The sequence below is a fragment of the Corvus cornix genome, chromosome 4A (genome assembly GCF_000738735.6).
Source record: "Corvus cornix cornix isolate S_Up_H32 chromosome 4A, ASM73873v5, whole genome shotgun sequence".
NCBI classification, from domain to species: Eukaryota; Metazoa; Chordata; class Aves; order Passeriformes; family Corvidae; genus Corvus; species Corvus cornix.
The window spans coordinates 20,026,174-20,054,104 of NC_047058.1; the positions used below are offsets into that span (position 1 = coordinate 20,026,174).

The following is a 27,931-nucleotide window of genomic DNA, read 5'->3' on the forward strand; positions in this document are numbered from 1 at the left end:
GCCGCACCCCCTGCTGGCGGGAGGACCCCGCCGCCCGCGCCCGCGGCGTGCACCGATGGCGCGGCAGGAACCGGGAGGGCACGGGGAGCGGGGGGGACTTGTGGGCCTGCCGGGCGCCCCTGGATGTCCCGCAGCTCAGTTCCCACCACGCGGCAGGAAAGGCACCGGACGGGACCGGACGGGACCGGCGCTGGTCCCGGGGTCCCCCACCCCAGAGGAGGCGAGGGCAGCGCTCGGCCCCGCCCCTTTACTGCCGCCCCCGGCGTTGATTGGCTGCGAGCGATGGTGATTTGCATGTGGCGCGGTGCAGGACGGGAAGGGCCGGGTTTGAAGCGCAGGGCGGCAGCGGGAGCGCCATGGCCGCCCCTGGGCCGGGAGCGGCCGCGGAGGAGGAGCAGTACCGGAGGTGAGCGGGAACGGGGCTGAACGGCCGGGAGACTGCGGGGGGGCCCGTGGGCGGGCTGGGATGGGGCCGGGGATGGCGGTGGCAGGCCGGTCCTCCCGGGTGTAGCCCGGGCCTGGCCGCCCAGTTCTCACGGTGACTCCCCCAGGCTCGTGACCAGCGCGAAGGCGGCGGCGAGCGACGGGGAGCTGGAGGAGGCGCTGCGGCTGTTCCGGCTGGCGGCCGCTATCCGCCCCAGCGAGAAGCTGCGGGGCCGCATGCAGCGCGTGGAGGAGGCGCTGGCGGCGGCCGAGCAGGAGCAGGAGGAGGAGGAGGATGAGGGCTTCGTGGACGTGTGCGGCAGCGGCCTGCTGATCTACGGGGAGATGCACGGGAAGTTGTTCCAGCACCAGCGGGAAGGTGTTGCGTTCCTGTACCGCCTGCACCGGGAGGGCAAGCCTGGTGGCATCCTGGCAGACGACATGGGCCTGGGCAAGACCATCCAGGTGATTGCCTTCCTCTCGGGTATGTTTGACGCCGAGCTTGTCCAGCACGTCCTGCTCATCATGCCCACCACCCTAGTCAGCAGCTGGCTGGCTGAGTTCGCTCGCTGGACCCCTGGCCTACGCGTCAAGGAGTTCCATGGCAACAGCAAGACAGAGCGCACCAGGAACCTGGAGAGGGTCCAGAGGAAGAATGGCATCGTCATCACGAGCTACCAGATGCTCATAAACAATTGGAAGCAGCTGGCCAGCCGCCACGAGGAGGAGTTTGTCTGGGACTACGTCATTCTCGATGAAGCACATAAGATCAAGTGCCCGTCAAACAAAACGACCAAGTGTGTGTACGCGATCCCGGCCCAGCACCGCGTCCTGCTCACAGGCACCCCTGTGCAGAACAACCTGCGGGAAATGTGGTCCCTGTTTGACTTTGCCTGCCAAGGCTCCCTCCTGGGAACTGCCAAAACTTTTAAAATGGAATATGAGAATCCCATTACCAGGGCAAGGGAGAAGGATGCGACTCCAGGTGAGAAAGCACTGGGGCTAAAGATATCGGAGAATCTCATGGCCATTATAAAGCCCTATTTCCTCAGAAGGACCAAGGAAGACATCAAAAGCTATCATGCTGATGAAGTGGATGCTCCTCTTCCTGAGGATCCAAGTGAGAACAAGGCCCCTGTCATGCCATCTCTCACTAGGAAAAATGACTTTGTTGTGTGGGTGTACCTGGCACCGGTGCAGGAAGAAATCTACAGGAACTTTCTCTGCTTGGATCACGTGAAGGAAGTGCTGATGACAACCCGATCACCTTTGGCTGAGCTGACAGTCCTGAAGAAACTCTGTGACCACCCCAGGCTTCTGTCTGCGAGAGCCTGTCTCCAGCTGGGCTTGGAAGAGCAGGAGGGCTCCGAGCAGGATTACAGGATGGAAGCAGGTATGCTTCCAGGCATGAACAAAATAGATCATCTCTCTGATGAGACTGTGATCCAGGAGTCTGGAAAAATGCAGTTCCTTGTGGGGCTGCTGGAACGGCTGAGAGAAGAGGGACACCGAACCCTGGTGTTCTCACAGTCGAGGAAGATGCTGGATATCATAGAGCTCGTTCTGTCTCGCCGACAATTCCAGATCCTGCGCATCGATGGCACGGTGACCCACCTGACGGAGCGGGAGAGGCGCATCAACGCCTTCCAGAGCAACACGGACTACTCTGTCTTCCTGCTCACCACGCAGGTTGGGGGTGTTGGCATAACCTTGACAGCAGCCAGCCGAGTGGTGATCTTTGATCCCAGCTGGAATCCAGCAACTGATGCTCAGGCTGTGGACAGAGCTTACAGGATTGGGCAAAAAGAGAACGTAGTGATTTACAGACTGATCACCTGCGGCACCGTGGAAGAGAAGATATACAGGCGGCAGGTATTCAAGGACTCTTTAATCAGACAGACCACCGGTGACAAAAAGAACCCATTCCGTTATTTCTCCAAACAGGAACTAAGGGAGCTGTTCACGCTGGAAGATACTCGGACGTCTGCGACTCAGATCCAGCTGCAGTCCCTGCACGCCATGCAAAGGAAGTCTGATCTGCAGCTGGATGAGCACCTTGCTTACCTGCATTCCCTGGCAATGTTTGGCATTTCCGACCACGACCTGATCTACACAAAGGAGATGGCTCACGAGGAGCAGGTGGAGAGTGAGGAAGCTCATCAGTACATCCAGCGGAGGGTACAGAAAGCCCACGAGCTGGTCCAGCTGGAGTCCCAGCTCAGAGATCAGAGGATGGAGGGGATGAGAAATGCTTGTGAAGAGATGTGGCAAAGACCATCGGGATCAGTTTCCGGGCCTAAGAAGTTGTCTCCAGGGTTGAATGACAAAAATCACTTTGTTTCACCACCAGTAGCTGATGCACATGAAAAAGACAAAGCAATTGATCTTACAGAGGATGAGGAGGCCCAGGTGCTCGATGTCAGCTCCAAAATGACAACTCTGACTCTTGCTGACTGGGATGAAGAGAAACTGGTACAAGATGTATCCAGTATAGAGACAAAAGTGCTCGATACCAGCAAGACAGCAGAACAATCTGGTATACAAGAATCTGAGCAAAATCCTGAATCTAGCATTACACCATCATCCCCTGCACTTGAGAAAGAGAGTCAAAGCCCCCAAGAGAAACAGCATTCACAGGTACATTCAGACAGCTTGGCCAAGGCAAGGAATGACTTGTCTGGGCATTGTCACAATCCCTCCAAGTCTGGCATGGCTGACGATCCTAAAAGGGATGCAGAACTGTCAGTTCAGGTACTTGACCCACACACTCCCCTGGGGACGGAGCAGAACAATGTTCCTGAGCCAGCTTCTGCTTCTGCAGTGCTGAGTTTATCAAATGTTACACCAGAAATCGATGCTGAGCTCTACAAGTCTCACGTGTTGGAACACAGCTTGGAGGGTACATCTGCTCCTTCTCTCCAGGATCAAGTTGACTTCAATCTGGTTCTGGAAGAATCTGAAGAGGAATGGCAGGATGCCTCAAATGGAGAAGGATCAGTGGAACACCCTGAGAAGGAGAGCATACAACTCCAGGCAGAAAGCTTGTGTAAATCTCCAGACAAAGAATCTCCAACCAAAACTTGGCCAAGTGAGACCAGTAGCCACGGCAAACGCTCTCCCACAGCTGAGGAAGAGCCAAATGCCTTTCTGCAAGGCAGTGAAGCATCGGAGGAAAGCAGTGGTCTCTTTACTTTTGGTAGGAAGAAACGCTTAAACAGAATTGCTTCAGACAGTGAGAGTGAAGATCAGCCTGAACAAGTGCCCTCCTCTCCCTCAGACAGCGCTTGGCACCGAGTTCCAGAAGGAATTAGCGCTTCCACCCCTAAATATGACACCAGTAGAGCTAAAGGCATCTTTTCTCCCCAACTAAATAACAGTGGTAACAGGTCTAACGCTTCCAGACACTCGTTCATCAGCAGGTTGGTAGATGAGGTGGAGGACATTGGCGAAATCATGGGAACCACTGATGAGGAAGGTGATGATCACAGTGATGAGGAGCAAGACAGGTTTGTGGAAGAAGAAGCTGAGGAGTGCACTGGGGAATCTGCTGAGACTGAAGAAGAACCTACTGGAGAAACCCTTGATACAAGTGAAGGGTCCTCCCACACAGACAGTGTGGAATCTGAGCAGTCCGAGGCAGAGGAGACGGAGTCATCTCAGGAGGAATCCACGGGTGACGCTGAGCTCCAGTCGGGTGAGCAGATTGACTGCTTCACCCAGGAAAGCAGGTCTGAAAAAGGCATTGGGCAGAGCTCCTCTACTGCTGCAGGAGATTACGACACTTTGGTGCACAGTGGGAAGAAACTTCAGAATGATGGAAAATTCCAGGAGGCGTTGGACTGCTTCCTGCAAGCTCTTGACATAAAAAGTGGAGATCCTGAAGTTATGCTTCTGACCCTGAACTTGTACAGACAGCTGGCCCAGAAGTGACATGTGTGGCTCTGTGAAGACAGTCTGGCTGCTCCTCGTTCCCGTGTGTCTGCACCACGGCCCCGGGATCCCTGAGTCAGCTCCAGGCTGGTGGCTGCTGTATACTGAGCAAATTCAGCACCTCCTGCTTGAGGAAACAGTCCAAACATCCAGGTGTTGGATGCTGGGGAGGGAACTGCACTGTGGAGTCAGCTCACAAAGGTGAAAATGGTTCATGTTCCTGTCTGATTATTTAATAAAAAAAAAGGTATTGTTGATGTCTAAACCCCTCTCCATGCTGGCAGCCCTGGCTTCACCTTTCTACCCTCCAGGTTCTGTCGCTCCTCTCCCCTGAGAAGATGGGGACAGTGCAGTCCCACAGTCACTGTACAGCCCAGCCTTGGGCTGCTGTGGTTCCTCCCTCCTTCTGGGTTTTAAATAAGCCAGTTTGGGTGCCTGAAGGTCACCCACCATTTGGGTGAGCTGAATGCTGGTGCAAAGGAGACTCCTGCAACCTGGGTGTAAGATGGTTTGAGAATAGATTGGCTGTGGAAAAGTTAAAAGATTTAAAAGATGTCTGCTGCTCTAATTTCTCCAAACAGTGGAGGAAGCAGAGCAGTGGAGACCAGCACAGCATCTGCCTGGCACCAGCTGGAACAGCCAGTGCAGGAGCCCTTCTGAGCCCCCTGCCAGGTGTGTGCATGGGGGGCTGTGGGGCTGGAACACAATTAGACCTTGACTGCTGCAAAGTGCTGAAAGCTTCAAACCCTTTGGTGTTGCTGGAGGAGCCAAGGACTTCAAAGGAGGCTCTAGGCTGGCCTTATTTGTCCCCCTCCCAGCTCCCACTCCCCTTTCCCTCTGTCTGGACAGTGAAGCCTGAGGTACCAGCAGCATATACTGGGTTTAACTACTTTTTCTGCTAAGGAAATCCTGTAACCCTCTCCCCACACACAGCTGAGCTCTGTTACATTAAGTATTTCTCTCAGGTCCTGGAGGCAGGATGAAGCTACGAAGAGGGTTTGTAGTTCATAGAATGGTTTGGGTTGGGAGGGACCTTAAAGACCTTCCAGTTCCAACCCTTGCCACAAGCAGGGACTCCTTCCACTAGACCAGGTTGCTCCAAGCCTGGCCTTGAAACACTTCCACGGATGGGGCAGCCACAGTTTCTCTGGGTGACCTGTGCCAATGTTTGATCACCCTCACAGGGAAGGATTTCTTCCCAATATCCCTTCTAACCCTGCCCTCTGTCAGCCTCAATCCATTACTCCTTATCCTGTCATTCCAGTTCTGGGTAAAGAGCCCCTTCAGATACTGAAATGGGCTATGAGGTGTCCATACAACCTTCCCCAGGCTGAACAGCCCCAACTCTCTCGGCCTTTCATCACAGGGAGATGCTCCAGTCCTTACCAACTTCATGGCCTCTTCTAGACTTGCTCCAACAGTTCCATGTCCTTCTTATATTGGGGGCCCCTGAACTGTGTGCAGGACCCTAGGTGGGGTCTCAGGAGTGCAGAGTAGAGGGGGAGAATCCCCTCCCTCACCTGCTGCCCACGTTCCTCTGGATGTAGCCCACGACATGGGGGGGTTTCTGGGCTGAGAGCGCTCACTGCTGGCTCATGGGGAGTTTTTCATTAACCATCATTGCCAAGCCCTTCTCCCAGGGCTGTTCTCAATCCCTTCTCTGCCCAATCTGCAGCTGTGCCTGTGAATGCCCTGACTCAGGCGCAGGACCTTGTACTTTTCATGTGGTCCCACCTCTCCAGCCTGTCCAGGTCCCTCTGGATCCATCCTTCCCTTCCAGTGTGTGACCACACCACACAGCTCAGTGTTGTCAGCAAACTGGCTGAGAGTGCTCCATCCCACAAACCAGCAGCTCAAAAGCTCCTGGTTCTGGCTCTGAGTGACTCTGCACCCCCACCCTGCCCCTCACCAACACAGCCCCAGTCTGGTGTGCTCATTGCTGGGACTGACTCCTGCCAGTCTCAGCTGGTAACAGCACAGCAGCAGATCTGGATGTTTCCTTGTGCCATGGCACGCTGCCTTCTGCAATGCCCCACCGCAGCACAGGACTCCACACCTGGCTGAGCTGTGCAGTTTGGGAGAGGAGCTCTTTGTACTCGGAACCACAGCAAACACGGACCTAATTCTGCTGGTGCAGTTGTGCCAACATGCTTTTGCCAAAAGAGAGAACAGAGCTCTGGTAGCCTGGAAACAAGTGGTTTATTAATAGAGCACCATTAAATGGGGCAGTGTCTGCTCTGGGCAGCCTGTCTGCCCTCCACAGCAAGCCATTCGTTGGCTTCTCTGAGCTTTCCATACTCAGCAAAACCAACGCCCTGAAAAGGGAGGGAAGAGAAGGTTTCACCTCACCTCTTCCTCCTGTGGAATCTCGGGAACGGCCTTTTGTTCTTTGATGTTTCCTCATCTCCAAGCTCTGTGCATGGTGCTCACCTGTAAACAAAGCTGGTGCCTGTTGCTGGCGCCATGGCTGGTTTGGGGGCTCTGTGGGCAGGAAGGGGATCACGGCTCTGGGATGGATTCCTGAGATGGCAGGAACCTGCTGCGCTGCTTCACCTGCACACCCCACAGCACAGGGGAGCGCAGGAAGTGGCACACAAGCGTTTAGTGGCTTTTTGCTTATTCAGACCTCAGTTATCCAATTTCTTCCCCCAGCTCTGAGTGGGCAAGGTGGAGCTATAGGAAGAGGTGAGTCTGTGCTCAGGAGAGCTCTTCCTTCCCTCCTGCCCCCAGCTCCCTTCCCTGCCTGGCCTGACCCAGCTGCAGTGTTACCCACCCTTCACTGAAGGGACTGTCCTGCAGCCCCGGAGCACAGCTGCACCACGGGAGCTGTCTGCACCCTCCTGGGGAGGATGGAGATGGAGACCAAGCCCTGGGGACCCCTCTGTCCCTTTCTGTTTGCAGATTAAAAAGCCTGGGCACCTCATTCTGCTGAGAGACCATTATCTCCACAGCAGGAGAAGCAAGAGGCTGGCCTGCCAGGCAACAGGGGCTTCAGTATCTGTAAAAGGCTCTTGTTTCACCCTTCCCAGGGACACTTTACCTCTCTAGGCAGGGCCCTGCTCTGCCAGCACAGTGGGCAGGGACAGCCAGCTGCCTCCAGACATGTTGCTGGTTGTGCCCGACTTGCTCCAAGGCCAAGGTGTCTGGGACTCAGGATTCAAGCAGTCAACAAGGTCATCATGATCATTCATGTTTTATTTTCTGCCTTCCACCATGATAATGTGGTATCCAAACTTGGTCTTGACGGGAGGGTCAGTGTACACGGGCTTGTCCATGCTGCTCACAGGCAGGGCAAACGCTGCCTCCTGGAATGGTCCCACCATGGAGCCTCTGGTCATCCAGCCCAGGTCTCCCTGCAGGAAGGGACCGTCGGGGTTAAGCTTTGAGATTCAGTGCAGGGAGGGTGGGTGATGCGGCCGTGGGGCGGGTCCGTGCTGACAGCGGTGAGGAGCAGGCCCAGGCTCCCGCAGGCGCTGGCCGGCCCCACTGTCCCGTCCCGGGTGCAGCACTCACCCCTTGCCTGGCCTTGTCCTCGCTGTACTGTGCCGCCACCTCGCTAAAGCGCTGCCCGGCCTTCAGCTTCTCCATGGCCTCCATGGCCCGGCCGTGCTTCTCGCACAGGATGTGCCGAACCTGGAGAGAGGGCAGCGGGGCTGTGGCGAGCGGGGCCGGCGGGCGGGACGAGCCTCCAGGCGCGGGGGCGGAGCGGAGAACCCGCACCCCGCCTGGCCCCCGCCGCCCCCCGCGCTCACCTTGACGGCACTGCCGCCTCCCTTCGGGCCCTGTGCTTTGCCCTCGCTGCTGCCGCCGCCGCTGTCGCCGCCTGTGAACCGAGCACCCTGAGACCGGCCCGGTTCCCGCTGCCCCTGCCGGGCTCTGAGATCGGCTCGGTCCCCACCGCCCCGGTCCCCCGCCCGGCCGGTGCCGGTGCCGCCCCGGGTCCCCGCCCGGCCAGTCCCGGTCCCTGTGCCGCCCAGCCCCGCTCACCCTTCCCGGCTTTGCCTTTCCCCTTCGGAGCCATCTTGCCGCCGTAAGGCCCCGAGCTGCCCGCTCCGCGCCGGGCGGGGGCCGCCCCTGCCCCGCCCCGAGGCCCCCGGCTGCCCGCGCCGCGCCGGGATGGAGCCGCCGCGCGGGGTCGCGACGGGCGGGGGCTGCGGGACACGGGGCTGCGGGACACGGGGCTGTCGGACACGGGGCTGTCGGACACGGGGGCTGCGGGACACGGGGCTGTCGGACACGGGGCTGTCGGACACGGGGCTGCGGGACACGGGGCTGTGCCCGCCCCGCGGGGGCTGTCGGACACGGGGCTGCGGGACACGGGGCTGTCGGACACGGGGCTGAGCCGTGTTTGGGGGCTCTGTGGGCAGCCGCCCGGCGCACAGAGCTGCGCTCGGCATCCACGGCCGTACCCAGCGCCCGCCCAGGGCTGTCCCCCACACTCTAGGCTATCCCTCTCATCCACCCCACCTGCCCCAGGTGCCAAGTCCACTCCCAGTCCACCCCTCCCACTTCAGTCCTGCCCCTGGCCTGTAGCCAGTGCCCGGCGCTGCCCCCAGCTGCCCCCCGGCTGTCCCTGTCCCTCCCCCTGTCCCTCTCCCTCCCACCCATCCCACCCGCCCCCAGGACGCCAAGTCCACCCTCAGCCCCTCACACCATCCCCGGCCCGCGCTCCGGCCTGTACCCAGTGCCCAGCCTGGGCTGTCCCTGGCCCCTCAGTGTCCCTGTGCCTCCCCCAGAGCCGCCGGGCCGCGGCTGATGGGGCCGGGCTCCCCCGGAGCCACCCGGGGGTGTCAGGGCGTGCCCACCTCCCCAGCGCCGGTCCCTCGGCAGCCCACAGAAGCACAGGCACAGGCGGGCAGCAGGGAGCACTTTACCAAGCTGGCGAGATAAAAAGTACAACATTCCGTAGTTGGCACCTTGGCGGCCCCCACCCCGGGCAGGGCTGTCCTGCCGGCCGCGCTCCTCCCGGGACCCCCGCTGCCCTCCCAGCGGAACAGCCACAGCCAGAGCGAGCAGGGAGCGAGCGGCCAGGGACGAGCACTGAGCCAGGAAGAGCCTCAGGAAGAGCCCCAGGAAGAGCATGTTCCTCCAGCCAGGGAAATTAGGATCTCCATCCCATGGCCAATCTCCATTCCGATCTCCATTCCACGGCCAGTCTCTGTCCCACAGTTGACCTCTGGCCCACTTGGACATTCCCCCCCGGCAGCACGGCCACTCCAGCTGCCAGTGGTGCTGGGGGTGTTGCAGGGGGGTCCCTGCCCCGTGCTTGCCCCCAGCCCCCTTTGCCGGCTCTGTCCCTGGTTTCCTGAGCAGTCATGTGCAAAATGTACCCGTCCCCAGAGCTTCCCAAGATGTGCCCTGGCCCCATCCCGCACCAGCACCCTGCCACTGGCTGGGGCTGCAGGATGGGGTGAAATGTGGACATTCATTAGAGCTATTTTTTTGTCCTTTTTTTTTTTTTTTCCTGAGTTTCTCAGCCTGGCTCTTAATTACAGGCTTAAATCTGCAGCCCTGGGAGAGGAAAGGGAGAGATGGGCGAGTACCAGGAGGGAGGAGGAGAGGAGAACCAACTGAAGCCTCAGTGCGATTAGATCCAGAGTGGGGGAAAGGAAGGGGAGGCATTTGCCCGGGCTGTGCTCCCCGGGGATGCTCCTGGTGGGGCAAAGACCCCGTGGTGCCCTGCTGCTGCCTGGACCCACTGCATCGCTCCGTCCCAGCGCAGGAGGGCTGGAGTGAGTGGAAATACATCAAGAAATAAAGCGGAAATTTCCCTAACACCCTGTTTCCTTGTCAGCCACGGCTGGCCCTTCCTGTTTCTCTGGGCACATGGCCGTGCTCCTGCTTGTAGCTCTGTGTTTCCTCCCTGCCCTGCCCTGGAGCCCCGCACCACGGCCTCTGTTACTGGCAGCTGGGGCCCCCATGCTGGAGCCAAGCCAGGAAGAGGCAGCTGCAGGTGAGGGGGACAAATCCCACCCAGGGACGTGCAAACCCTCCTCCATGGCCCCGTGCACGTGCCCTGATGGCACGTGTCCCACTCGGCCTTGCTCAGCTCCCTGGTGGCCAGCGGGCACGGGTGAGTGGTGGGCAACCCGAGGGGGACCCCAGGAGTCACCAGGGAGGTGGCTCAGGTGATATCCATCTGGATTCCAGCCACCATCTCGGTAGCATCCCAGGGCCTCCGGTGGCCGGGGCAGCAGGAGAAGTTGTCGCAGCATCCGTCCGGGAGATGCAGGAGGCAGAGCTGGGGACGAGCTTCCTTCCCATGGCACAGCACCCCCATCGCCCCGGGCTGCAGCGGGGTGCAGGACCCCTGGTGCGGGGGCTGGCGGGGAGTGGGGTGGCTGCCGGACCCCCTGTGCAGTGAGGCCAGGGCCGCTGGCAGTGGAGGTGACCCCGGGGTTTGTTTTTGGACTGAGAGCTGAGGAGCTCCAAAATGCAGCATTTTGGGGGCTTTCAAGGGGTGGGGGTTTTGCTTGAGGTGGTGGCGCTGGCTGCGGACGCCGGGTGCCAGTTCCCCGTGTGACAGGGAGGATGCTCAGGGCAACGACAGGGAACCTCCTGTGACTCTTCGAAAGCAACCGCAGATCCAGCCAAACCCCTGGCGTCTTCCCAAAGTGCATCTCTGTGTGTCCAGCTGAATTCATCCAAGGGACCTCTGCATGGGAAACTCAAGGTACAATGTCAAAGGGAAGAGAATCAAACATCACCACCACTGTGCATTAGAAAAGCTGTTTAAAGTACCACATGCCGAAGGGACCAAAGAGTCTCAAGCTGCTTTGCTGCGGGCATGGGACAACACCTGGGGCTGTGATTCTGTTCTGCTTCCTGGGCAGGCGCCTTCAATCCCTGAACGGGCTCAGCCAGGGCCAGTCCCAGCCTCTTCCCCCGTGGGAAGGGCCCAGAGTCATGAGGGCTTGGGCTCCAGCCACTGCCTCTCTGCCAGCAGCTCTCCAAGTAAGGAACAAAAGCAGAAGAACCCCCCAGCAGGACACAGGGGCTCCCCAGCAGCCAGGACAGCCCTTTGCAGCAGCGCTCCCTCTGCAGCCATCGCCACCCCTCCGGCTGGAGGGCCCCTGCATGGTCAGGGCTGGCTTTTGGGGCTGTTTGCACCGTCCAGCTCAGGGGCAAACTCTGTGATGACCCTCCGGGCCAGCGGGTTCGTGGTCTTGAGCAGTTCAGCGGCAGATGGCCGAGTACCAGGGCTGGTTTTGCTGCTCTTCTTCTGGAGCAGGGCTTTAAAATCCTCATTCCTGCTGGAAGACTTCCCACTGCTGCCTGCTGCTGCCAGGGACTCGCCAGCTGAGGAGCCTGAAGTCTTTACAGGTGAGTGGGCGGTGGGTCGGCTGCTGAAGGTGTCACCAGGCTCTTTCCGCCCCAAGACCTTCCTCTTCGACCTAGGCAACAAAGGGACACGGGTGGGAGCAGCCTGGGGGTGGGATGAGGCCCCAGAGCGAGGGGCACAGCAGGGCCCATCCTGCTCTGCTGGAGCAAGGTGACAACACGAGCATGGCAGGTGGTGCTCCTGGAAGGTGGGACTAATCTGGACCCTCCCTGCTGGTGGCCTAGTCTGGCTGCACTGCATTCAAGGCAGCAGCAACCGGGCTGTCCCCAAGGACGAACATTGGCCCCAGTATGGAAAACGGAGGTGTCGTGGTGGGGGGACACAACACCCGGTGCTGTGACAGTGGTGGGACACAGCGGGCACAAGGGCTATGCCCTCCAGTGCCTGCACCAGCCTTACCTGTGGATCACTGTGAAGAGATCCTCTGTGGTGCGGGAGGTCGTGAACACCTCATCGTCCTCCTCCACGATGGACTCGGCCGTCTTGTCGCTGGCAAAGCTCTTCTCCTCCGTGCCAGCCTCTGCTGAGCTGCCTGTGGGCAGGGAGGAGACAGCAGTGAATCCCCTGTGCAGCATGGGGAACCCCTATCCCTGGGGTGATCCCACCACAGGGGTGGGGAGACCCTCACCTTGCTCTGAGGCAGGCTCGCTGGCAGGCGTGGTGCCCACAGCCTTGGGGGACGGCGGATCCTCAGCCTCAGGGTCGCAGCAGGTGGGCTCAGTGTCCAGCGTGATGATGGGGCTGGGGGTGGGTGGCAGGTCCCCCACACCAGCTCCCAGCTGTGCCGGGGCCGGGATGAGCGGCAGGTACAGCACGCTGGGCTTTTTGGGCACCGGCGGCGGCACCTTGGCCTTCCTGCGCTCCCCCTCGGCACCGCTGCGCTCCGGCCGCAGCTCGTCCAGGCTGCCCTGCGAGAGCCGCCGGGGTCCTGCCGGGGTCAGGGACAAGTGGGGCTCCCCCAGACCCCTCCTCAGCTCCCCTCTCCGCAGCACCACGACGACATCCTGTGGCACCCCTCCTCCTTGGCGGCAGTGCCTGGCGGGGATTTGGGGGACAGGGGACCCTCCTCCCGCAGAACCAGGGGCTTGGGCAGGATGCACGGGGGGCGCCTGGCCAGTGGTGGCTTCTCCGCCACAGGTGGCTTCACTTTCCTCTCCGGCCCTGGGCAGGGGACGCGTGCTGGCTCGTCCATGTGCTCTGGGCCGTCGGTGTTGTCCTCTGGCTCTGAGCGGCTGATGGAGCGGAGGCGGACGGAGCGCAGGTCAGACTGTGTCACCACGGGCATGATGGGTGTGATGGGACTGGTCTTCTGGGCCAGCTTGGTGCCAAAGGTGGAGTCAGAGTGGTGCCGGCTGACCTTCGTCTTCCCCTTCAGGGAGATCTTCAGCCCTGAGAGGTCGAGGTGGGCGGGTGGGGTCAGTGGGAGGTCGAAGGATAGCCTGGCCTTGGGGCTCCTCTCCATGGGGGACGTGGGGGGCAGAGAGGATTTCCTCTCAGGGACCAGTGGCCTCACACGCACCTGGTGCGGGGAGTGCCCGAGGATGGTGGAGGTGGGGACGGTGGGGGTTGGGGTCTCTGACTGACTGGAGTACCCGCTGGATGGGGACATCAGCCCCGTGGGCCTGCCTGGAGAGGAGGTCTTGAGGTCTGCCTCGGCTGAGAGCTGGGAGGGCGTTGTGGCCCTGGAGACTGAAGGGGACACGAGGGACTCGGAGCTGCCCCGTGTCTTGGCACACTCAACGGCCGTGGTCCCTGTGGTCGTGCTTGAGCCAGAGAGGGACTGGTAGGGATCACTGCCGGCCTTCCAGTCCGTGAGATGCCACTGGTGGGGGGTGGCTGTGCTGTTGGGCTCCCTCCCTGCACTCCCCTGCGGGTCGGCGTGCACCAGCCGGTGACCCTGGAGCTCTGGTGGGATGCACAGGCTCTTGGGCCGCTGGTCCTTGGGCAGTGCCGCAGTGAGCCCCACGTCACCGTCCTGCCCCTCTTTGATCAGCGAGACGCTGCGTGTGGGTGGCGAGGGCTTCTTCTTGGCCTTCTTCAGGGAGATGCTCTTGGAGCGCCGCCGCCGCTGCCCCTCAGGCTCCAGCCCCAGGGAGATGTTGTCAGTGCTGGTGCTGCCCTCGGAGCTGGCGCTGGGGTAGCTCAGGGCGTAGTTGGCGCTGCCCCGCCGGGTCTCGGTGTATGTGATGTCCACAGAGCAGAGGGACCCCGAGTCAGTGGGCACCGACAGTGACCGCTCACGGAACCGGCACCCTGCCCGCTCCACCTCCAGCTGCACCGGCCCTGCCGCTGGCTCCGGCTCCTCTCGGCTTCCCGGCAAGAAATTCCCCTTGGCTTCCTGGACGCACCCGGAGCTGGGGGGGGAAGCAGGCACTGGGCCGGAGAAGAAGCTGGGCCCGTTGCTGCCCATGTGCTCTTCTGTGGCGATGAAGAAGGAGGTGGAGGCGGCGGGTGAACCTGGGCTGGGCGACGGGATGGAGCCGCTGGGGAGGTGCAGGTGGGCCCCTTGCCTGGGCCAGTGGTGTGGTGGGGGGGGCTCCCATAACCCAGGGCACTCCAGGGCGGGGGAAAAGGGGTGCCCTGTGTCCCATTGCAGGCACTGGCACAGGGGTTGGCTGTCCCATCCATGGCAGCAAGTGGCTGGCAGCAGCGGGCCCCGAGGTCACTGAAGGTCTTCCTCAGCGGGGCCGAGAGGGGCTGGCGAGGGCCGATCTCCTGGGGCGTTGTCCCCCCACTCGTGGTCTCAGGCACGAAGCTGCAGGACAGGGACTCAACGATGGGCGTGTGTGTGCTGGACGTGGGGCCGTTGGCGCTGCCTGCGGGGAGAGACACAGCCTGCTGAGCACCATCCTGCCTCACTCACAGGGACACGGCCCTGCCCCGCACGCCGTCCCAGCCCGTGGCCAGTCCTGAGGCTGTACCTCTGCCCAGGCATAAAACGTGGATTTGTTGGCTGGAATGTGCCATGGACAAATCAGCAGCCATGGCAGGAGGCTCCATCCATGGGGACATCAGTCCCAAGGCAACCAAAGTGTTGCCCTGGTGCTGCTCCATGGGGGGGGACACAGATGGGGATCAGGAGGAGCCAGGTCAGGCACTGCCAGCTGGGACAGGGAGGGACATGGTGGCTCACAGTGCCACCCCATCACAGCCCCTCTGGGATGGGAAAGGAGCCTGGAGCCCTGCGGTGGCTCTCAGTGCCACCTCACCTCAGCACAGCCAGGATGGAGAAGGAACCTGGAGCCCCGCTCTGAGCACCCCCAGCAGACAGGGATGCTCAAGGCTGTGGTAGGCTGAGGTCTGATCGACTCCAAGGGAGGAGCTGTGACAACCAGTTGATGGTCTGACCACTGTCATGGGAAGAAACCTTCCTTCTACCTCGTGAAAACCACCTTGAAGCAGCTGGTGCCGTGGCTTCTCCCCCTGTCCCTACCCGCCTCCACAGACAGGCTGGCTCTGATTTCTCTACACCTTCCATAGGGGACAGCAGGACAGAGCCCCTGAGCCCCAGTGGCTGCTGTTCCCAAGGGTCCAATGCCAGCCTGGAAGCACTCCAGGCACTCTCACACACACACCCTGAGCACTGGCGTGGCCAGCTCACCAGCCCCAGCAAAGACCTGGCCAGGTGTGTGCCCCATGGCCATGGCACCCTGCGACAGGGTCTGCCCATGGGGAAGGTGGGCACAGGGAGCGGTTGGAGCCGAGGCTGGGTGACTCCTGTCTCAGAACCCTGACTCAGGGTGCAGGGGCTGCCCCCGATGCCATGCCAGCCCCAGGCCTGCCCAGTGTCACCAGTGTGCCCAGCACCTCGGTGCCTTGGGAGGGCGCAGAGTCAATGGGGTGCCTGCACCTCCCGCGGGCGGGGTGTCCCCGGGAGCCCGTCTGTGCCCGGGCTGGCTGCCAGCCCCAGGATGGCTGTGCTGCCCGTCAGGACAGTTCAGGGGGGTGCCAGCCCTGCCCGGGTGCCGCCTGCGCGGTTCTTGCCGTCACCTTGGTCTCGCAGGGACAGGTTAGGGAATCCAATAATGGTCCGTCTACGCCGCAGGGTGGACTTTGGGTTCATCGCGGTCTCTGTGTTAAACAGGGAGTGACGAGCACTCGCGTGCCTAGCAAAGTGCTGCCCTGTAGCCAAAACAAACAGCGGTACGCCGCGGTGCCGGGAGCTGCTGCCGGGGCGGGAGCTCGGCCCCCTCCTCACCCATGTTCTCTGCCTGTCCCCAGCCTGGCATGGTGACACAGGTGGGAGTGTGGGATGGCAGGAGGATGGTGTGAGCCATGTGGGGCAAGCACGGGGGACATGGAGGCATGGTGGGAAATGCTGCAGATGGAGGTGGGATGGATGGAAAGATGCAGAGACCAGCCCTGTGCTGCGTGACAGGCACTGGTCTGTGCTGGTGAGGCCGGACCCCACACTGCTGTGCTGAGCTACACTGGGGACATGTACATGAGCCATGGAGAGGGACCAGTGTGGCCCTGCCACAGCTCTCCATGATGGAGGGAAAGGGCGGACAGACACCTCTGCCCTTCAGAAGGCGCACCTCACCCAGCCAGCAGCCCCAGACTCTGACCAGAGCGTGGCACCTGTGTCTGCAGGGACTGGGCAGGACCGTGCTGCTGGGAGGTGCGGCCCCAAGAGGATGAGCAGATGGACAGACAGTAGGAAGGTGAGACAGGCCGGGTGCACGGCGTGTGGTGAGAGCCCGGGAGACAACAGGCCTGGCTGGCGGGGCATTACACTGGGGATGCGAGACCTGCCAGCAGCATGGCCAGCGGACCAGACACACAAAGCTGCAGATGGCACAAGGGATGGCTGGGAATGATGGACGCCAGCATATCCCTGCTATCCCCTCTCTGCCTCGGTGCCCACCTAACCCACAGGGACACAGCTCGCAGCCACAGCCCCCTCCCACCACCCACCCCTGCCCCAGATGGCTGCTGGGGCACATCTCTGCCTGCACCCCGTGTCCCCCCTCCGCGCCATGGGGTGCTGCCCTACCCGAGACATTGATGGGGACAATGTTGGTCTGGATGGAGCTGGGCTGGTGCCACTGCTTCTCCTCCACGGTGGGCAGGGGGAAGGCCCTGGGCCAGGGGGGCTGCTTGTCCGGGCTGGTGGGGAGGCTCAGGGAGGTGTCAGGGGGCCGAGCACCAAGCGCAGTGCTGCTGGTGCTCTCCTCTTCAGCCTCTTGCTGGCTCGGGGGCTACAGGGAGAAAGGCACATCAGCCACCAAAGGGACAAGGGTGGAACACAAACAGGGACTTGCTGCCCACCCCGCCACCCCAGAACTCACCATAAGCACGAACTCAAGGCGCTTGGCAGGTGGGGGTCGAGGTGACGGCTCAGGGGAGGTGTCGGGGGGCAGGTGTCCAGCAGCGCGGAAGGTCTGCCCGGTGACCCTGCTCTCGGTGTACTGCTCCTCATACTCCTCTGCAAGAAAAACGGCACCTGGGACTCTCCTCCTGCTGCCAGACCCCGGAGCAGGGGACGTGTGAAGGGATGGTGACTATCCCCTCTGGCTGTTCCCAGCCTAGCTGGCCATCTCTGCTCAGAAGTGGCAGCTCAGAAGGTGAGGAAGGGAGACCCCAAGGAGGGTCTGGGAGAACTGAAGAAGCACAAAGATCCCAGCAGCTGGCCCTGCTCCTCCCGGGGCGCAGTCAGGGGATGTGGTGGGTCTCGCTGGGAAACAGCCCCACTGGGGACAGCCAGGAACTCAGTGTGTCCCCATCCTGTAATTGTTGAGCTAATTAATGCTGGTGGCTGTGGACTGGCGGAAAGCAGTGCTGCTCAGGCTGACTTAATGAGATTACAAGCTGGGGGATGGCTGAGCTGCTGATCTCATCTGATGCCTGAGGAGCATCCGCGCCAGGGCCGCGTGACAGCCTGGGCCAGAGATTGGAAGGAAACAAAAACCACTGGACACGTTGATCCAGTTAGGCAGATCAGTGGCAGGTCCCTGAGGCCCTCGTGAGAACCGTGCTCTGGTGGGGCTCATGGGTGCCCTGGTGGCCCCAGCAGGTGATCCTGGTCCCAGTTGCTTTGGCACCTACAGCAGTGACTTGGGAGCAGAGATCAGTGAGGGGCTACTGGAGGCTGGGATCCCCCAGGACCCAACTCCTGCAGGCTGGTGAGGTCTGAGGAGTGGCTCAGACATGCATGTGGGAGATGAGCTCACAGTCTCAGGGTGATCACCTAGCCAGGGCAGCACCCACCCAACACTCTCACCCAGCCCACCCCAGCCCCTCTCCCTGCTACCTTGCAGCAAGCTCTGGAGGTTGAGCTGGGCCTCCTGGTGCAGCTGCTCCATGCCCGGCGGGCGCCCAGCTGCCAGGAAGACGTTCACGGGTTGCTGCCATGGCAGCTTGGTGGGGGCGCCTTTCTTGCTCTCGAGGTCCAGGTTAGAGGTGGCTGCAGGGGGGAGAGAGTGGGGTTAGGGGCAGGTGGGGGGTGGCTTCCCTGTGGGTGCTGCTGTGGGATAACGCTGTGCCAGCACAGCGCTCATCCCACCCCAGCTCTCCAGCAATGCCGGGATGTGGCTGTGTCCCACCCTGGCAGGCTGCTGCCCGCTGGGACCAGCCCTCATCACCGCCACCGCTTTGGGGGCTGGACACTGCCCTGAGGGCTGCCAAGAAGGGAACTGGCTGAAATTGGGGAAGGAAGCCAGCCCTGCCACCCGTGCCTAACCGCGCCCGGGCGCAGGAAACGCTGCACGCTCTGGTGGAGCAACGTCCTGGCTGCGGAGGAGAAGAAGCTGCAGCTGAAAGGCAGGAGCCAGGGACCCATCGCTCCCATTGCACTGCAGCTCGGGGCTCACATGCCCTGCCCTGGCCTGGACACCCCCAAAGCTCTCCAGGGAAGGAAGCCTCTGTGAGGACTGCTCAGACCCTCTGAAACACCCCGATGGGTGGAAAAGTCCCTGGGAGCAGGATCTGGGCTCAGCAGTGAACTGGCCCTGTGGGGAGCTGAGTGCTGCTCCCACAAACAGGCTTTGCCATGGGAACACCGCAGCCCTGGCACCACTGCTCGGAGCGGGTGTGGGTTTGCACCCAGCATGGAGCCGAGGCAGTGCCACTGCTGGCATGCTGCCTCCGAGGGCACCTGCGCCCCAGCAGGCACTGAGCGGGTCTCTGGGAGCTTTACACAGGGATATGGATGACCAGGGGCTCATCCCTGGGGATTCAGGGTCATCCTCCGCTGCACAGTCCTTGTCCCCATCCCCATCCCCATCAGCTGAGACGCTCTGATTACCAGTGTGGGACAAACACTTCCCCTCTGCCACCTGCAGCGCAGTGCCGGGCCCCAGGACCACACCACTGCCCTGCTGCCAAAGCCTGCTCCGTGCCAGGCCCCAGCGGAGGCAGCAGAAGCAATCCCATTTACCTGGGAAGGGGAGTGGCCCCAAAACAGGTGTGGGACCCCCAGAACAAGCCACATTTCCCTCTGCCCCCAGTGGTCAGGCAGCTGTGGCCCAGCTCATCTGCACTGCATCACGAGCATCCCTCTGCTGCTCATGGTGCCTTCCTGCCCCCAGATGCCCTCCTGCCTACAGTACTCTCGTGCCCCTGGGTGCCCTCATGCCCACCCTTCCACCAGCTGACAGAGCCCGCACAACGCCCAGCACCCCAAAGCAAGGTGCCATGTCCCCAGCCTAGTTACTTTTATAATTTGTTTCCATAACGACGGGCCTTAACACCGGGTTTTTCCTTTTTTTTTCCCCTTCTTCCTCCTCTAAATAATTTGAGTCGTTTCCATACCAACCAAGAGGTGTTGGGGCGCATGTGTGCATGTGTGTGCCCGTGCACAAGGCACGGCTGGGCATCTCCCCAAAATCCTGACCCACAGTGCCAGGGGCAGAGACCACACCTTCACCTCTGCAGACCCCAGACCCCAACCTGCTGTTTTTGGCGAGGTGGGGGATCCACTGCTGCCGCAGCACTTCTGAGAACACCGCAAGGGTGCACCCCAACTCCTGGCTTGCTGCACCCCCTGCCTGGCTCACACAGCCCCAGCCTTTGGCCTCAGCACAGCTGATGCTCCTCACCTTCTGCCCATATATCCCCCTGCAGCCGCGCCCCACCAAGGACTCGGGGACATCCTGAGCAGCCCCCCTGCTGCCCCTGCACCTCTCCAAGCCGCTGCCGCCCTCCCCGGAGCACGGGAGCTCACCTCCGCACCTCGGCCGTGCTGCCGAGCCACCCCGGCACCCACCCTGGGCTCCGACCGCGTGGGCAAACCACAGCACCAGAGCCGGGGCCGCCCTGGGCGCGGCGGAAACGCGGCAGCACCCACGCCCAGCACCCTGCCCTGCAGCGGGGACAGCCTCGGCCAGAAGGGGAACACGCAGCGCCGGGGTCCTCCCCATGGAGCTTCCCCCTCTTCACCGACGCGTGCTCGTTTGGGACTGAGTGACCCAGTGCAGTCCTGCGCCGCTGTGGGCAGTGCTGCAGGCACTACCGAGGTGCTGGCAGTGCCGAGGTGCTGGCATTGCCAAGGCGTGGGCATCACGGGTTCCATCTCCCAGCTGGGGAGAAGGGCTGGGGGAAAGAACGGATGAGCCGAGCCATCTCCTGGCACCCAGATGCCCCAGACTTGCACCGCAAGGACAGCACTGTGCCAGAGTGAGCAGCATCCTGAGGCTTTGGCTCCCCGGGAGCAGCCACGCTGAGGCTGTTTTGGGAGCAGTGGCTCTGGGGGTGTTTTGGGAGTAGCACTCACAGCCCAGCGCCACGCTGCAGCTCGGCGACGGGGAGTGAGGAGCCGGCAGTCCCGATTCAGTGCCACTGCCACAGTGCTCCCAAGGCATGGGCAGTATTTGGGAGCAGCCTGATGCAGGCTCAGTACAAGGGCATGTTGGAAGCGTCCACGGAAGCCCAGCTGCCACCCCCATCTGGGGGAACTGGATGCCCCAGCCAAGCAGGAGTGTCCGGCAGGAGGACACAGCAGCTGGCGGGGATAGTGCAGCTGAGCTGAGCCAGTGCCCTTGGCAGCGACCCTCCCACCACGCTTATCAGAGACAGGCTCAGAGCACGAAATACCTCTGAGGGGCTCACACCGTGGTGAATGCCTGCGGGAGATGAAAGGCATCCTGGCACAGCGGAGGCAGAGGGACAGCAGAGCCAGAGGGACAGCTCCATCCCACCAACTCCAGCAGTCTCGACCTGAGCCTGGCCAGCCTTGCTGCTGAGGGAAACTGAGGCATGGCTGGTGGGGGTTCACCATGCTCCCTGCTGGCACCAGGCCCCCTCCTGGTCCCAGGGCTTGTGGAGAGGAGCAGGCAGCATCACTGACTCTACCTGCTAATGGACATCTGCCTGGGATGTTCCCAGAGTCAGCACCATCAGCCGCAGCCTATGCTGCAGCCTCAGAGTCCTGCTGAGCGTGAGTCAGTGTCCAGGGTCTTGTGACCATGGCGGGTACACAAGGACCGAGGCTGAATTCCAGGGAAGTTCACTTGAAGGGGAGCTGAGCTCCACTCTCTCCTGTGGGAAGAGCATCCCTGCAGGACCCCCAGCCCCTCAGCATCTCCTGAGTCACCCCTGCTCCATGCCAGCATCCCTACTCACCCACAGCCCAGGCATCCCGAATCCACAGGGAGATATTTGACAGAGCCATCAGAGCTATTTCAATCCAGGCCGAAGCTCCTGTGAGACGATGCCTCTTGCTTGAATTCACCGCCAAACTTCTCCCTCTCAGGCTCGCTCCCCACGCGCAGGAGATGCCGGGGATGCGTCTGGAGCTGCTGGGACCCTCTCTGCCAGCGTGGAGCACTGGCAGCAATGATGTAACGGCAGCAGCAGGCGATGCGCCATCAGCAGAGCAGCCATGGCAACGGGTACGGGCACAGCGGCAGCTGCCGCCAGGCCGGAGCGCCGAGCACGCTGGAGGGCGAGGGCAGCAAACCTGGGGCCGAGAATGAACCTGACAGTCCCCCGAGCTCGCTGGCCGGAGCCGTGTGCCGCAGTGCCCGGACCGTGTGCCACCGGCTTCAAGCAAGTGCCGCGGCCTGCCCCGGTACCGGACTGCTCACGGCCGGCGCGTGCGGCTTGGTGACATTCCCGTGGTACAGAGCCAGGCGCATGCTGCTCCACAGCAAGTGGAGAGGAAGGGAAAAGAGCACACAGAGGGAGCTGGCAGCGGCCGCACAAACACCTCCTGTCCCAAGCTCACCCCCTGCCGAACCTGACCTGCCGGACCAGCTCCCCGCGGGATGTGGAGCCGCATCCGCGTGCACAGCAGCTCCAGGGCCGGATGCCCGCCCAGGTCTGAATGAAATCCTGAAGTGACACCCTGCTGACACCCTCAGGCCCAGTGCCACAGGGCAGTGGTGCTCACTGAGCAGACCGGCCCCGTGTGCCGCTTGCACACGCTGTGCCTGGGATGAGCCCTCACTGTGAAAGCCAAGAGAATGTGCCCTGTCCAAACCTGACCCTCTCCAGGTCACCTCCCACTGTCACATGTCTGGTGGCACAGCTCCAAGCCCCCAGTGAGGCAGGGCCACCTGCACAGGTGTCTGACCTGCTGGTGGTTGAGGCCAGAGGGCTGGAAGCCTTTCAGAGGTGCCATGCCCAGACCCCAGCTTGGCCATGCCAGGACCCTGGTACAACACAGCCCTGTGCTCCCACACAGGTGCCCAGCAGGACCACAGGCACAGAGAAATGACACTGTCTCGACACACCGGATCTGCCAGAGGCTTTCGGCTCTTCCAAGCTCTGTTTAACAAGGAATCAGCCAATTTTTGTACTGATGGGAGACAAGGGCACTGCAGAAGTTGCTGGCAGGGTGGATTTGGCAGCTGTGGGGGTCCCTCAGTTCATGGGGAGAAGGCTGGATTATGTGAGAGGTTTCTATGAAAACCACTAGCAGCAAACCATTCAATAATGTCCCTGTCCATCGGCAGGACTCAGAGTTGCAGTGTGCAAGGACATTCGGTCCTGGCAGTGTGATGGGCCCCAGTCAGGGAGTTTTGGTAGAGAGGAGGTGTGTGTGCTGCAGGATCTGGCTGGCGAGGCTGGCCCAGGAGGAGCCCAGTGTGCCATTTGCCCATGCTGTGGGGATGGGAACCACCTGCGGCCACACTGGCAGCGGGGCTTGGCCTGGGACCACACCAGCCAAGGTGGACGCAGGCTGCTCCCTGACAACGGGCTCAGACCCACTGCTCCCGGGGCCGGAGCAGCAGCACTGGGGCAGGCACTGGAGCCCCAGAGTCTGGCTGGACCCAGATTCCCATACCAAGCCCTTCACCATGGGCAGTAGGACCAGCACCCAGAGCCCTCCCCCAGCCCTGCCAAGGCTCCCTGGCAGCCTCCTCATACTCCAACCCTCACTCTCCCGTGCTTCCCAGCAAAACTCCAGGCACAAATCTTTCCTGAGAGCCTCAGGAAGCCTGGCATGGCAACCTGTCAGCCCCAGCCAGTCCTGGCAGCCCACCATTGCCGCGTCATGGCCGAAGGAACCACTGGGCACAGGGTGGCCATGGCTGGCTGCCCACCAGCCATCCCACGGTGACATCCCCAGCCTGGCTGGGACTGTTCGGTGGCACACGGAAGCCCAGGCAGTGCTCACCACTCTGCCCAGTGTCAGCTGCCTGTGCCAGAGGCTGCTTCCAGAGGGGTCCTTCCAGGAAAGCACGGCTTCCCTTGTGCCCGGCTGGTTTTACACTCCGCGGGGCTGGGACAATGTGAGGAAGTCGCCTGAGAGGGGAATGCGGCCAGAGGCCCTGGGACAAAGGGGCCTGAGACCTGAAATCAGCTACAGCAGGAGCAAGAGCAGTGACAACAGCAAGGGTCCTGGGTGTCTGTGATGCCTGTGTCGACCCACGGTCCGTGGTCCCACGGTCCTCCCTCTTGCTGCCACCAGCACGTGGAAGCTGCCAGGAGGGCACCGTAGCACCAGGACAGGCAGGATCTGTCCCTGCAGCACTGATGAGTGGTCAGTGGGACACATGGGCTGGGAGTCTCTGTCTTTCTCTTGCTTTGTCAAGAGCAAGGATACCCCACCAGGCTGGGGAATGGCAGAAGGATTTAAAAGGGACAGGGACGCTCCACAGCTCAGGTCAGGCTGGGAAGGGTGGGACAAGACTGGTACTGCTGGACAGCACTGGCCCTGGGGCTATTGCATGGCCTCCAGAGGGTCTGTGCCCAGCAGCTGCCCCCAGCCCAGGGTCCTGCCCTGCAGAGTGAGCAGTGCCTGCAGATCCCACCGCCCCCACTGCCCGCCCCAGCCCTGCCCTGCTGCCTGGCTTACCTGCCCGGTGCCAGGGTGCCAGGAGCCACTCCACCTTGGCCATGGCTGTGAGTGCTGAGGGAGGCCGCTCACTCCAGCCACCCAGGAGCTCCTGCCTCAAACCAGGCCGAGAGCACTGAGCTTCCCTGTCCTTGCTGCCTCCAGCTCCAGCGGGGAGAGGAAGCGACCAGGAACTGGCTGTTTGAGTCAGTGCCACAGCCCATTGTCCTAGCCCCGGCCCCTCTTCCTTCCCCGGGGAAGGATGGTGGAGCGACTGTGGCTCTGCATAGCCCGTCCCACATCCACCCGCCCTCACGGCGGATCGCCCAGGGATGCACCTCCCTCTCTGTGCAGCACCTGGAGAGGGATGCTATCGCCAGGACAGGATGGACTCCCTGAGCTGGACAGGATCACGGAACCTACACATCCCCCAGCTGTGGCTGAAGCACCATCTGAGAGTGCTGGGCGACCTGGGGGGACACAGCACATGGGGGCTCGTCCTCCCAGCAGAGCACGGCCATTCCTGCACGGAGCAATCGGACAAGAATCCTCATGGGGAAACCAGCGCCTGCAGCCTGTTGCTGTCCCCGGCCCGGCTGAGCCACTGCCCGCCAGCTCCCCAGCCCTTACAGCTAACAAACCAGGGGCCCTTCTGCACCCCCTGGCTCTGACCTGGGAGCTGCCAGAGCTCCCAGAGCTTTGTCTCACTTCAGCTCCTTCCAACGCCTGGAGCAAAGGCTCCTCAGGGAGCACTTTCCCAGTGCCCCAGGGCTTTGTAAAGCTGAGCTGGCTTCTCCCAGAGGATGGAGGCTCCTGGGAGCCAGGGCTGCAGCAGAGCTGAGAATGCTGCCCCAAGCCCGGGCTTCATTCAGGGAGCGGCTTTGGGGCCCTGGGGGCAGCACGTGGAGCACATGCCTTGCCGGGGGCTGGGCTTGCCACCCATCCACCCCATGCCAGGCACCCAGCGATGCTGCAGACCCAAACGACGGGATGGGTGAAGGATGGCGAATGCCAGCATTTTCCCCTGGCAACCCAGATACATGGCTCCGATGGACAGGCGCACAAGGGCAAAGGACACCTTCCCCCATGGCCAGTGCTTCCTCTGGGACCCGTCTTGCAGCTGTAGTGCCAGTGAAGAGAGATGCAGTAACTGGAGACCTCCCAGTCCACCAGACCACCAGGCAGAGACCTGAAAAGTCATCACAGCTGTGCCAGCAGCCCACAAAGATGCTGCCTGCTCTGAGGGGCCGCTCCAAACATCACCACACACACAAGCCAGGGGCTGGGGCTCGTCCCACTCGGCTCCTCTGGCATGTGATGAAGGAGTGCAGGCGGCTGCGAGCCCCCCACCAGTGCCACAGGAGCCAAAGAGACGTGTACTGGCCAAGAGGACAGAGCAAGGGGTAACTTGCTCCAGATCAATGCAGCCATTCCCAGCCTGATGGGCCACAAAGAAAGCCGGATCCTGGACCCCAGATGCAGCGTAAGACCCTTCTGCATGCTCCCCATGCAGGGGGCAAAAGGCTGACCCTGCCTGAGGTGAGACAAGGTGCGTCCCACTATGGCAGGTCCCTGCCCTGCTAGCACATCCCACCCCACCAGCAACCCACACCCACCACAGGGCTGCTCCTTATGGAGCCCCAGCTCCCTCCCCTTGGCAGATAAGCTCCAGCCTGGACCTGCTGCCACCTCTCTGCATGGAAGCCTGTGCGCAACTGCTCAGGAATGCCCAGGCACCGAGCTTCCGGCAGCCCTGTGAGTGTCCAAATATTTGCTCGAGCTTTACACCCAAGACGAGTTTTGGGCTATGCAGTGCCAAATCCCACTCCTCCCTGCCCCCAGCAGCCAGATGCAGGTCTCCTCAGGGAGACCAGGCACCAGAGGGAGATCTGATGGAGATCTCCAGTCTGGCAGGGAGCTGTGACCTGTGCCTCATGACAGAGATGAGCCTGGCCCCACAATCCCCCTTGGGCCCTTCCTGCAGCTCCAAGAATTCCTTTGACAGTCCAGAAGTGTGATTAGTTCTCTCCTCTGAGTGACACCAGGTGGGAGAGGCAGGCAGGGAGCAGAGCAGCATCCGATGGTCTGGGCACTGCTCATCTTCCATGCCTGCAGATGGGAGCCGAGGGCACTGTGCTGGGTAGTGGCCAGCACAGCATCCCTCATCCCTGATGACCTGCAGGGCAGCATCCTGCGGGCTGGGGACTGCCTGCCTCCCAGGAAGGAACGGGCCAGCATCCCATGGTCCCTCTGAGTCCTGCAGTCCAATCACTGCCCACTTCCCATGCCCCGCAGAGGGGAGCCAAGGGTGATGTGGTGGATACCGAGCAGCCCCATATCCCACACCCCTGTGACCCGCAGCTCAGCATCTCTCCTGGTCCCCTCCTGTGCAACTCAAAGTTCTTGTGCCCCATTTCAGTGCTTTGCACCCACCGCTAAACAGCGGTTGCAAAATTAGACAGCACCAGGCTGTGCTGCCACCCTCTCTGCCCACTGATTATTAAGCTGTGACAGTCATTTGGGCTGTGACAAGCAGTCCCCATTCTCCTGCAGTTTCTAAGCAATCTTCCCCAGGTCTCTCCCAGGGCTGGCAGCTCCCTGATGCTGCCCACACTGCTGTGTCCCGCTCCCAAGCCAGCAGGCAGGGAAAGGGCAGCAGGAGCTGCGGCCAGCAGAGCCCAGCACGCTGCACTCTGGGACTCCGGGGCTCTGGCGGGCCTGGCACCAGAGTTGTGGCAGACCCCGGCTCCTGGCTCTTCTGGCATTCCCAGGAGCTGGGTTAGAAGAAGAGCTGGAGCCCTTGGGAAGGTTGCTGAACTGCCTGGACCAGCTACGTGGGGACAAAGGAGTGACCAGACAGGTCCCGCTTGTCTGACCCGGCTTCCTCAGAGGGCACCTGCCCTCACTGCCCGCTCCCAGCCCCAAGTGAGTCCTCTGCTCCCTCTGCTCCCTCTGCTCCCCCTCAAACAGCTCCCTGCAGAGCTGCAGGGCTGTCCGCCTCCCCGAGATTGTTTGTGGTACAGAGCCCCCAGACACCCACCACCACTGCGGTGTGTGGGAGAAGGGAGCTGGGCTGCGGGGGCTACACCGGCACTGGGCTCCTGCCTGGGTGGGCCCAGCTCCAGGGAGAGCAACTACAGGGGCTCCCCACTGCCGGGGCTGGCTCCCCATACCTTGGGGCTGCCTCCCCATGCCCAGGGCTGGCTCCCCACACCTTTGGGACGGCTCCCCGTGCCCAGGGCTGGTTCCCTACTGCATGGAGCTGGCTCCCTGTAACCCGGGGCTGGCTCCCCGCAGCTCGGGGTACGGGCCAGCACCTGTCCCACACGCTGGGGGACCGTGGGGGCCCCACCGCCGGCCCCATCCCGCGCCGTCCCCGTCGAGGCCAAGCCTCGGCCGGGGTGACCTCTGCCCGCGTCCTCCAAGCGACCCACCGGGAGCGGGGAGCCAGGAGTGCCGAGCCGCAGCCCGAGCCCAGCCCGAGCCGCCCCCTCCCCGCCGCCGCAGCCGGGGTCGCGGGGGTGGCGGCGCTCCCGGGGGCGGCGGGGGCGCAGGTTCGGTCCCGCCCCGCCCGGTACCTGTTGCCGAGCGCATCCTGCCCCGCCGCTGGCTGCGCGGCCCCTTCCGCTGCGCGTTGCCCATCCTCCGCCGCCGCCCGGCCCGGGCTCCGCGCGCCGCCGCCCCCGGGCCGCCCCCCGGCCGCCCCCGCCGGGCCCGCCGCGCCGCGCGGGGAGGAGCCGCGGGCCGGGCCGGGCCGGGCCGCATCGCTCCGCTCCGCGCCGCTCCGAGCCCAGCCGAGCCGAGCCGAGCCGCGCCGAGCCGAGCCGCGCCGGGCGGCACTGGCACCGGCACCGGCACCGGCCCCCGCCCCGCCGCCCCCTCGGAGCCGAACGGGCGCCCAATGGCGGCGGCTGCGGGGGCCGGGCGGGGGCGGCGCGGGGATGGGGAATGCCGGGGTGATGGGGATGGGGCGGGGGGATCGGGGCTGGGGTGATGGGGTGATGGGGATGGCGGTA

General features: G+C 62.4%; 3 protein-coding genes across 3 annotated transcripts; 1 reads left to right on the forward strand and 2 right to left on the reverse strand.

Annotated features, from left to right (window-relative positions):
* Window positions 1-22: 22 nt before the first annotated feature.
* Window positions 23-4,618, forward strand: ERCC6L (ERCC excision repair 6 like, spindle assembly checkpoint helicase). Its single transcript, XM_039572003.1, has 2 exons — window positions 23-406; window positions 552-4,618. The coding sequence occupies exons 1-2, from the start codon at window positions 357-359 to the stop codon at window positions 4,351-4,353; spliced, it is 3,852 nt and encodes a 1,283-aa protein (XP_039427937.1). The 5' UTR covers window positions 23-356; the 3' UTR covers window positions 4,354-4,618.
* Window positions 4,619-7,527: 2,909 nt separating this feature from the next.
* PIN4 (peptidylprolyl cis/trans isomerase, NIMA-interacting 4) lies at window positions 7,528-8,430 on the reverse strand. The gene is made up of 4 exons (XM_039572055.1): window positions 8,341-8,430; window positions 8,106-8,176; window positions 7,867-7,986; window positions 7,528-7,706 (listed from the first exon to the last, which is right to left on the reverse strand). The coding sequence occupies exons 1-4, from the start codon at window positions 8,372-8,374 to the stop codon at window positions 7,548-7,550; spliced, it is 384 nt and encodes a 127-aa protein (XP_039427989.1). The 5' UTR covers window positions 8,375-8,430; the 3' UTR covers window positions 7,528-7,547.
* A 777-nt stretch (window positions 8,431-9,207) lies between these two features.
* NHSL2 (NHS like 2) lies at window positions 9,208-27,557 on the reverse strand. The gene is given in 11 exon segments (XM_039572264.1): window positions 9,208-11,747; window positions 12,095-12,227; window positions 12,324-12,713; window positions 12,716-14,179; window positions 14,182-14,511; window positions 15,686-15,817; window positions 16,692-16,896; window positions 16,987-17,123; window positions 17,949-18,101; window positions 23,937-24,272; window positions 27,494-27,557. Coding segments are annotated over 11 exon segments (3,657 nt in total). The 3' UTR covers window positions 9,208-11,434.
* Window positions 27,558-27,931: the final 374 nt, after the last annotated feature.